Source organism: Alosa sapidissima, chromosome 3 (assembly GCF_018492685.1).
Source record: "Alosa sapidissima isolate fAloSap1 chromosome 3, fAloSap1.pri, whole genome shotgun sequence".
NCBI lineage: Eukaryota > Metazoa > Chordata > Actinopteri > Clupeiformes > Clupeidae > Alosa > Alosa sapidissima.
The window spans coordinates 730,275-741,346 of NC_055959.1; the positions used below are offsets into that span (position 1 = coordinate 730,275).

At 47.5% G+C, this 11,072-nt stretch overlaps 1 protein-coding gene across 1 annotated transcript in view; it reads left to right on the forward strand.

Annotated features, from left to right (window-relative positions):
- usp31 (ubiquitin specific peptidase 31) overlaps positions 1 to 5,085 on the forward strand; it is a 233,316-nt gene extending 228,231 nt beyond the window's left edge. The window contains exon 16 of the mRNA XM_042086217.1: positions 161 to 5,085. Within this exon, the coding sequence (XP_041942151.1) occupies positions 161 to 1,545 (1,385 nt within the window). The 3' untranslated portion in view covers positions 1,546 to 5,085. The remainder of the gene's footprint in view (positions 1 to 160) is intronic.
- Positions 5,086 to 11,072: the final 5,987 nt, after the last annotated feature.

An 11,072-nucleotide genomic window follows, 5' to 3' on the forward strand; every position in this document is an offset into this window, starting at 1 on the left:
CCGTAATGGAATAAAAGGTCTGCTATAGCCTACATCATATTCTGTATTTTCTTTATAACAAAAAATGAGCACATCACTGTCACCAATTATATTTTAGGTCAGTTTGTATGTTTGTCATTTCTGGTCAATGCAGTAGTTTAAACACTGTGTTTTTCTTAAGGAGGCTTTTCAACTCGACCTTTCGTGAGGAGTATTCAACGGCAGACCTTATCTTCTCGATCCTCAGTCACGAGCCCTCTCGCCTTCAATGAGAATGGTATGAAGACCTCCTGGTCTCTTTCAGCCAAACTACAAATGAGGTCTAACTCTCCATCCCGCTTCTCCCTTGACTCTCGCGCCTCCCCTCCATTGGAGAGAATTGGGGAAGCTTGTGATGACAAAGTGTCTACTTCTTGCTTTGGCAGCTACAGCCGTCAAGATCGACACGTCAACAGCAAGGCACCTCTTGCTACCGTGGAGGCCTATGGTAGTGAGGGAGGAAATGGCCAGAGAACTCTGGAAGACGCCTATTGTAGGAGTTCCAAAGGTGAACATGTTGACAACAATAGTCAAGTCACCGTTCACGATCAAGGCAAAAACATAACCCCAGTTAAAGAACACAAACGTAAAGGAAGCTCTGGTGAAAAACATAGGTGTGCTGGTAATGGAACCAAAAAGAATTCTAATAAGACTGATTTGGAGAAGGCTTCTAAAAAACTTCATAGTTCATCTTTAACAACAAAGTCCCCTTCTCAAGTGTCTTCCAGCTCTCCACTTAAGAGTGCCAAAGTCACCAACACCAACAAAGATTCTATGAAGATTGTGAAGGGGGTGCCCTCCCGGCGGCTTGAATCTTCCTGTGACCAAAAGACAGCAGCTCAGGGGACGCAATGTAAGGTGCACCCTTCCTCCACACCACAGCCCTCTGTGTCTCATACTGTAACTGCCAAGAAAAGCTCTTTTATATCTGAGAGGATATCTGTTAACAGCAAAAAGAATCTTAGTGAGAGGACTTTTAACAGAGATGCAACCCAGTTGAACTCTCCTGTAGATAAACCTAGAGGTAGTGGGATTCAGCGCAGCTTTCAGCCCCAGGGTGCTGATAGGGAACGAATGGAGCGGAAGCCAGTGAAGAGTTCCAGCAGCAGCTCTTCAGTTACTAGTCTGCGTTCTGCCAGTCTTTCATCCAGAGACCTGAACCACAGCAGCAAATCAGAGGACAAAGGACTGTCATTCCTGAAAAGTGCACTTCGCCAAAGAGAGATCCGACGATCTGCTGATTTAGGCAAAACTACCTTGCTTACAAAGAAGACCTCTGAAAGGACAGCCAGGTCCAATATCCAAACTAAGGGATGTAGTATGGATGCTGATAAAGTATCTTCAGGTCCCTCCCTAGTGACCTCTCTGGAAAGCAATCCAAGTAAAATTGCTACTAAACAGAAAGTGTCCTCCAAAATCACCACCCCAGTTAAACGCTCTCTTTTGCCAGTTAGTAAGTCAATGTCTTCCGCCACAGAGACCACTGATCAGACTTATAGTGGAAAAAAGCCTCTTGAAAGGAAGTAATCCTCTAGAAAGCCTTGTTCCAGCATGCAATCCTCTGTACAGCATACACTCTTGACACCTCAATGATGTTTAAATGCCAGTTTTTTCTAATGCAGCTAATTTTTATGTGCCTGAGATATTGTGTTGATATACATGTGTGTTTGTGTTATTATGTAGCAAGCACCTTTCCTACCATTGAAACGGATCATTGGCTATGAAAAGGTGTAATAGGTCGAAATCAAATTACAGCACACTCTATAAAAGCAAGTCTCAATTGTAGTTCTGCTTTCAGACCCTAATTTAATTACTCAAGGGGCCAAATCAACGTAAAAATTGGCATGTGTATGTTCTTGGTAAACGTCCCCACAGAAAGCGTGCCTACGATGAACTTTGTGCACATCCTACCATGTGTGTCACATATTGTGTTTAAAGTTAAATTAGAACAAATATGTAAAAAAAATAAAGCAAAGGGAAAATGTATACAGTGAATTGACAATATATTCTTACTGAGATCTCATAGTTCTCTATTTTGCTATTTGTTCCATACACGCCAAAGTAAGAATCAGTAATCCAGTTGTGCTACAGTAATAATTTAGGTATTGATTTGATACAGGTTTAATGCTTGTATTTCAGAATGAGTACATTCAATTATGCCAATTACATTGGAAAACCTTACATGGCTGCAGAACACATTTTATAACAATAACAGGCTTACAAATATGAGAATTTCTGACCATTTAGCCTACTTCACTGTTCCTTCATCACTGTTCTTCTTGACATTGCAAGGTTGAAAGTGTCAAAATAGTCAAATACACCCCTCCCTTTAGTGCTTTTTTGTTGTTGATTCCCACATGCTCCAAGTTTATTACCTGTAAGCTTACAGGTACTGGTAACTTTACTCTTACAAAGATAAAGATACTTCAGTTTGTCTGCAGAGACCCTCTCCATAGTAGCATAGACGTGTAATGAGTGTTGAGTCTAGTTAATGAAGAGAGCAATTTACTTTGACATAGTGAAGTTGCCCTTAAAGGCTATGCTATGTATGTGGTATTCAGTTGTAAATGCATATTATACTCAACACTGCACCGATTGATGTCGTTTTGGTCCCAAACAAAAATTTAGGTTGTTTAGCTAGGTTGTTGTTAGACTGAAGTTTCCTTTTAGCTGACATCGGTGGGTTTTACAGGCCAATTAAGAAAATGTGTTTTGATATAGGTATATATAAAGTACACAAGAATTTCCATGAGAACCTTAAACAACCTTATGTATTCCTTTGCAACTGATAACCAGAACTCATACGGTGTTCTTGTGGTGAAAGAAGCTTGTAGTGTCCTGTCACTGGAAAGCTTGAACAGCACATCTTCAAGCTCAGAAAGTGGTTGCAAAAGAATCGATCTAAGCCTGGATTGTGAACAAGAAAATGGAATTCTGTGGTAAAAAGGTCCCATTGGGTTGATCCTGTGTCAATGTACAAAAAAAGGGGAGAAATGCATAAATACATATAAATGCAATGCATAAATACATACACATACATATACTGAATATTAATTTCATCATTATGGCCCAATCCTATTTTTCCCTTTTACCCTACCACTTCAACTAAAATCACAGGGTTCCTCTGTTTTACGTGAACAATGTTAGAGGTAGAGGTGTCCCAATGCATTTTGGACAGAGGAGTAGGATGAAGTGTTAGGGCTGTATGGCCCTTCAAATTAAGACCACACTTTGCACACACACACAGAAGCCTATGAATGTTATTGTAACTTCACATTAATCATGAAAAAAAATGTCAATCTGTCGGAATGTCTTAGTCTAATGTAGATGCAAAGGAATATGCATGTGTATCATTATTACAGTACATGCATTTCAGAAAATACCTATTTACGATACAATAAAAATTTGTGTTAAAGATGTGATGAGGTTACACGTATTTTCATTTACAGAGAATGAAGTAAGAGTTTGGTTTTTTACACTTCCCCATTCATTCGATACATGAAAGTTTTGTGAGCTTCACATTCCATCAGAATATCTGAGTTTAGATGTAGATGCAAAGGAATATGAAATTGAGTTGTTATAACAAGCATTTCAGAAAAAAAAACATCTTTGTCCATTATAACAGAACATTCAATGCTATGTGTGAGTGAATAGGCTACATTTACATTTAAAATATTTTTCAATCTTTGTTCTTGAAGCATGTGCCTATTTTGACTACTTCTTCAGTACAATGATGTGCTGGATAGATTTGGTAGCTCTCATTCTCTCACTCATTTTCACTCCCATTTTGACACTTGCTACACCATACATTACTCCTAGCAGTAATGGGGGGTTATTCAACTTGTCCCAAAGAAATTAGTAGTCCAAATGTTAGTAATATGAGGATGAAGCAGTAAAGTAATGAGTTACCCTGGGTTTAGATGGTTAATAGCCCTAAAATGCAACATTTCATTTTGGTATATATATTTATTTGTACATGGGGGGATGTGCTTTTGTTATGACACATGGCACACATGTAGCCTTCCTTTCAAGTCAGTTCAGCTCAAGTGTAATAAGCTACCAAGGTTACCGATTCAATAACCAGCACTGTTTTTGCTTGTGAATAACCTTGTAAGTTCCTGCAGATTTCAGTAGATACTTTGTTTACACTGTCTGATGCTATCATCAAAATGAGTGATGACCCCCAACATAGAATTTGGTCCCTGTCATCAGACATGGTACCTTGTGTCACTTAAATGTCACTTATTAATATGTAGGCACACCTTTAAACTTAACATTTATATGCCCACAGAACACTAGCACATTCCCACAGGCTTCCATTTCTAAAAGCAGTTCCCAACTTGACAAGACCACCATTCACCATTGTACTTTTATGTCCATCCAAGGAGAAAATGACGAATGTATGTATGAGTGTTGGTGTCTTTCTACACATTAGTAATCTCAAAAGAGGTATGTTACAATGCAAAACATACTATTGTACTTATACACTACTCAATGTATTGGAATGCTACAGTATGACTCAACACTTTTTGTGTGTAATAACATTTTCTGTTTTGTTTGCAATTATACAAATATTACATGAATTTCAAGAATACTCTTTTTTGTTTTAAATTATATTAGGTGAAATGACTGAACATTTTTCTGCAATTTAAGGCATAGTATTTCAATAGTGCTGCACATAGTAGTCAAAATGATCAAATGCAAATGTCAGACTTACTGTTTTTAGCTATCAAAATGTTGGCACATTCCTTTATCCCTTTGTTTATAAATCAGTATAATGTTATAATGTATAAACAATAACATGTTACTGTATAACAGATGGCAAAGTTTTAGGTCTTAAGTTATTTCCAGTGATATGAGTAAGATATTTGATGTAGTCATGGCAGCCTTTGTAATGATGTTACTACGTTAGTATGTGAAATGTTGTAGCCTCCCATTAGAGCTGTCATGTGATATAATGGTTAACATAACATGATATATTTGGACATTGCCAGTTATTCTGACTAGTGACAAAATTTGGGCCCTACATGTTCATATGTAAGCTAATAAAGAGACTATTTTGTATTATTATTATTTTTTGCTTAGAGTATACTGTGGAAATTCCTGCTAACCTGCAACGACTGTGCTTATTCATCAGTTAGACATAGGCTGGTGTTAAATTGTGATTGCAGATTTACGGGCTCATATCACTGTATAATGAAACTAATTATTAAAAAAATGCATACATATACAGCACAGAAAAGACCCAGGTAGCCTCCAAGTAGTTGGTTTACTTAGTTAGGAAATGATTTGTAACAAATAACCTGCATTTTGTATGGCTTGAGGCTATTTTTGCTTGAGCATATTAATACGCTGAACACTGTTTTTGCTTTTTCTTTATATGAGATTCATGGCAAAGACATAGTTTAGACATAGTTAGCATTTTTATTTCTGTATACTTAGTGTAACCTGCATTGTGTTTAGTGTGCCGCTTAGCCCTGCACTCAACTGGGCTCGTACCTGCAAACTGCCCAGGTGTCAGACACCAAACAGGACGAGGACCACAATTGCGTCACGTTCAAAAGTTTATTTAAGGGTTGGGGGTTTCAGGGGTTCCGGGGGGGGTACAGGAGTTCCTAGAGTCTGCGTGTGTGTGTTCCCCCAGTAGCCGAACAGCGAAGGCAGGAGCTGGATGATCCGGGAAGTCCTGGGGGAAACACACACACAACAGCAATTGAAACGAAGCAGCAGTACAGTCAAGGACTAGGCGGTATTCGTAGAAGAGGGACGGAAGGCAGGTCAAGATTACCGGGGCTGGAGAACACAGAAGTAGTCGAGCGGGTCCGGGATCACAGGCAAAGAGTCAGAGGCGTTTTCAATAAACAGGCAGGTAACTGGTGCTGGTTGCAGACGATCTGACAAGTGTGGACTGAAAAGCAAGGCTTTATATAGAGGGCATGATGAGTGGTGAATGCAGTGCAGCTGGTAGGTAACGAGGGTGAGGCAGAGCAGAGCAGGAACAGGTGGAGGTCATCAGACTTCAATCAGCATGTGTACCAGGCAGAGAGAGAGCTCATGACAGAACCCCCCCCCTAAGGGACGGCCCCAGAAGTCCCCAAGAGTGACACCACGTCGGGAGGGCGGAGGGGAGCCGGTGGAGGGCTAGAATTCCTCCGAGCGGTCCGAGTGAACATCCTCATCCTCGGAGGGAGCTGGAGGGTCGTGGACAGAAGACGGGACAGGTACCGAGACAGGGTCAGGGTCAGGCACATGACAGGAAGCCGGGCGGGCAGGACGGTTAGGGACCCCTCTGGGGCGGCCCCTACGGATTGCAGGTTGATCAGGATGCAGACGGTGGAAGTCGGCGATGAGTGTCCGGTCCACAATCCGACTGGCTGGCACCCAGGTTCTCTCCTCAGGTCCATAGCCCTCCCAGTCGACGAGATACTGGAGGCCCCTACCTCGCCGTCTGGACCGAAGCAGGCGTCGAACGGTGTACACCAGCCCACCGTCAACGAGGCGAGGAGGAGGAGGAGGAAGCGGCACGGGGACCAGCGGGCTTTCATGCGTCGGCTTGACTTTCGAAACATGGAAAGTAGGGTGCACCCTCATGGAGGTTGGCAACTGGAGCCGGACTGCGGTTGGGCTGATGACCCTCTGGATAGGGAACGGGCCGAGGAATCGAGGTGCCAGTTTACGCGATTCCACCCGCAGTGGGAGATCCTTGGCTGACAGCCACACCTTCTGGCCAACACGGTAGGCGGGTGCCGGCGATCTTCGGCGGTTAGCCCCAGTGGCATAGCTGACAGCTGACTTGAGTAGCGTGGCACGAGCTTGTGACCAGGTACGACGGCAACGGCGGGCATAGGCGAGGGCAGACGGGCAGGACACATCTCCTTCCTGGCTGGGGAACAGGGGGGGCTGGTAGCCATACACACACTGGAAAGGTGACATACCAGTGGCAGAGCAGGTGAGGGAGTTGTGAGCATACTCTATCCACATCAGTTGTTGTGCCCAAGCCTGGGGTTTGCGAGAAACCATGCACCGCAGCGCCTTCTCCAGCTCCTGGTTTGCCCGCTCGGATTGACCATTGGACTGGGGGTGGAACCCAGAGGTGAGACTCACTGTGGCCCCTAGAAGACGGCAGAACTCCTTCCAGAATGTAGAGGTAAATTGCGGGCCTCGGTCAGAGACAACATCCCTGGGCAGCCCGTGTAGACGGAAGACATGATCAAGAACAGCCTGGGCAGTCTCTCTGGCAGATGGCAGTTTAGGGAGGGGAATGAAGTGTGCCATCTTGCTAAACCGGTCAACCACAGTGAGAATGACAGTCATCCCACCTGATGGTGGGAGGCCAGTTACAAAGTCCAAGGAGACGTGGGACCAGGGTCGTGTGGGCACAGGCAAGGGCTGGAGTAAACCAGCGGGGGGCCGAGTGGAGGACTTGTTCTGATTGCAGGTGGGGCAGGCACGGACGAATTCTCGGACATCCCTTCTCAAAGACGACCACCAAAAGCGCTGGGCAAGGAGATGGCAGGTGCGGGCGGAGCCCGGGTGGCAGGCAAGGCGGGAGTTGTGTCCCCACTGTATGACCCGGGACCTCAAATTATCTGGGACGAAGAGACGACCGTCTGGGCATGCACTGGGACTGGGATGGTCACGGAGGGCCTCTTGAATTTCCTCCTCGATATCCCAGGTCAGGGCAGCTACGACGCAGGGATCGGGCAGAATTGATGCAGGTTCCTGGGAAGGGGCGTCCTCCTTATGAAACTGACGGGAGAGAGCGTCCGGCTTGGTGTTCCGAGAACCTGGGCGGTATGACAGGGTGAAGTTGAATCTGGTGAAAAACAAGGCCCAGCGGGACTGTCTGGGGTTAAGACGTTTGGCATTGCGGATGTATTCGAGGTTTTTGTGATCGGTCCAGACCAGGAACGGAACTGTGGACCCCTCCAGCCAGTGACGCCACTCCTCCAGGGCAAGCTTGACAGCCAACAGCTCACGGTTTCCAACATCATAATTGCGCTCTGCAGGTGAAAGCCGGCGAGAGAAAAATGCACAGGGGTGCAACTTGTTGTCCTCCTCTGCCCGTTGAGAGAGTATGGCCCCGACTCCCACGTCTGAGGCATCCACCTCGACAACGAACTGCCGGTCTGAATCCGGCATCTGGAGGATGGGGGCAGTGGTGAACCGGGCCTTGAGGGTATGAAAGGCTGTGTTGGCCTCTGGGGTCCAGGAAAAGGGGTGTTTGATGCTGGTCAGAGCTGTGAGGGGAGCGGCGACGGAGCTGTAGTTCCGGATGAATTTCCGGTAGAAATTGGCAAAACCGAGGAATTGCTGCAGCTTCTTCCTATTCCCCGGAACTGGCCAGGAGGTAACTGCCGAGACCTTTGCGGGGTCCATCTGGATATTGCCTTCAGCAACGATGTATCCCAGGAATGACACAGTCTGAGCATGGAACTCGCATTTCTCCGCCTTGACATAGAGAGAGTTCTCCAGGAGCCGTCGAAGAACCAGCTGGACATGACGGGTGTGTTCGGACAGAGTTCTGGAGAAAATTAAGATGTCGTCCAGGTACACGAAGACGAATTTATTCAGCATGTCCCGCAGCACATCATTCACCAGCGCCTGGAATACCGCTGGGGCGTTGGTGAGGCCAAATGGCATTACCAGGTACTCATAATGGCCGGTGTGGGTGTTGAATGCTGTCTTCCACTCGTCACCCTCCCTTACTCGCACTAGGTGGTAAGCATTTCTAAGGTCCAGTTTGGTGAAAATAGTGGATCCCTGGAGCAATTCAAAAGCAGAGGTGAGTAAAGGCAGAGGGTACCGGTTCTTCACTGTGACATCATTCAGACCTCGATAATCAATGCAGGGGCGAAGAGAACCATCTTTCTTTCCCACAAAGAAGAACCCGGCACCAGCAGGAGAGGAAGACGGGCGGATGAGTCCAGCTGCCAGGGAGTCCCTGATGTAATCCTCCATAGTTTTTCTTTCAGGAGGGGATAGTGAGTAGAGGTGACCTTTGGGTGGAGCAGTCCCAGGGAGGAGATCAATGGCACAGTCGTACGGACGGTGTGGGGGCAGAGATGTGGCTTTGGTCTTGTTGAACACCTCTCGGAGGCCATGGTAACATTCAGGGACATTAGAAATGTCGTGGGCAATGCTGGGGGGTACTGAGCCGGGGGGCAGCGAGGCAGCACGCAAACAGGTCAGGTGGCAGGCATTTCCCCACTCTTTCACAGTTCCGGAGGCCCAATCGAGGTGAGGATTGTGGAGACGGAGCCAAGGGTAGCCCAGGATTAGGGGTTGGCCTGGAGAGCTGAGCAGGTGGAAGCGGATGGTCTCTCGGTGGTTTCCTGACACCATCATTGAGATGGGGGCTGTGATGCTGGTAACTGTGCCAATTGCGTGACCGTCCAGGGCCCGGGCTGGAACAGGAGTGGACAAGCGATGGCTTTCCAAGCCCAGCTGACGAGCAAGTCCTGTGTCAATAATGTTTGCTTCTGCGCCAGAGTCCACCAGGGCTGCCAGGGTGTGGGTGGAATCAGACAGGTGAAGACAGACTTGGATGAGGGGTTTACGGCTGATGGAGGGCTGAATGTTCATTGAGCTCATCCGGATTCCTCCTACATCTGGTGAGCTCCGGCTTTTGCTGGACAGGTGGCGACTCGATGACCATCACCACCACAGTACAGGCACAAGTTGGAGGTGATGCGTCGCTGGCGCTCTGCAGGGGTTAGGGAGGTGCGGCCGATCTCCATCGGTTCAGACTGGTCCGGCTGGCTAGATGGTGTGGCAGGTGCGGACAGAAGGGCAGTTGGGACACTCCGTGTGCTGGTGGATGGACTCTGGCGCCCTCTCTCATGACGGCGGGCCTGGATCCTGCGGTCGATGCGGACAGCCAGAGCAATGGCTTCATCAAGAGTGGGGGGTTGATCATGGGAAACCAGCTCGTCCTTTATGTAGTCCGCCAGGCTGTGGAGGAAAGCATCCACCAATGCTTCCATGTTCCAGGAGCTCCGACTTGCCACGGTTCGAAAGTCGATGGAGTAATCCGCAACAGTCCTTCTGCCTTGGCGAATACTCATCAGGATCCGAGATGCCTCGGCTATTGTGGATTCCAAATCGAATACCTTGAGCATCTCCTCTGCGAATAGGTTGAAGGTTGCACATGCTGGGGTCTGGCGCTCGAACTCCGCCGTTCCCCAGAGTCGAGCTCGGCCCGTCAGGTGAGTGATCACGTAACCGACCCTCGCCCCTTCAGTGGCAAAAGTCCTGGGTTGCAGGGTAAACTGGACACGGCAGCTCGTCAGGAACGCCCGTACCTGGGTTGGGTCGCCGCTGAACCGCTCTGGATTGCCGATCCTGGGTTCTGGGGCTCCGGCAGCCACGGTAGCAGTGGACTGGGCAGGAGACTCGGGTGCTGGGCCGGTGAGCAGGCGGGCTGGGGCTGGGCCGGTGGGAGCAGGCAGAGGAGAAAGGTTGGTGAGGAGTTGAATGATCATTGCAAGTTGTTGCTGTTGCTGCTGGAACTGCTGACGCTGGCTCAAGCCGGCTTGAAGTAGGGAGGCAATGTCAGCAGTGTTGCGGTTTACCTCTCTCTCTGTCTCTTCCAGGCGTTGCATGGCGGTGGGTGGTTCTGGTTCGTCGGTTTCCATGCTGGTTCGACCGTGCGCTGGGTCCATGTTTGTTCAGATCGTACTGTCAGACACCAAACAGGACGAGGACCACAATTGCGTCACGTTCAAAAGTTTATTTAAGGGTTGGGGGTTTCAGGGGTTCCGGGGGGGGTACAGGAGTTCCTAGAGTCTGCGTGTGTGTGTTCCCCCAGTAGCCGAACAGCGAAGGCAGGAGCTGGATGATCCGGGAAGTCCTGGGGGAAACACACACACAACAGCAATTGAAACGAAGCAGCAGTACAGTCAAGGACTAGGCGGTATTCGTAGAAGAGGGACGGAAGGCAGGTCAAGATTACCGGGGCTGGAGAACACAGAAGTAGTCGAGCGGGTCCGGGATCACAGGCAAAGAGTCAGAGGCGTTTTCAATAAACAGGCAGGTAACTGGTGCTGGTTGCA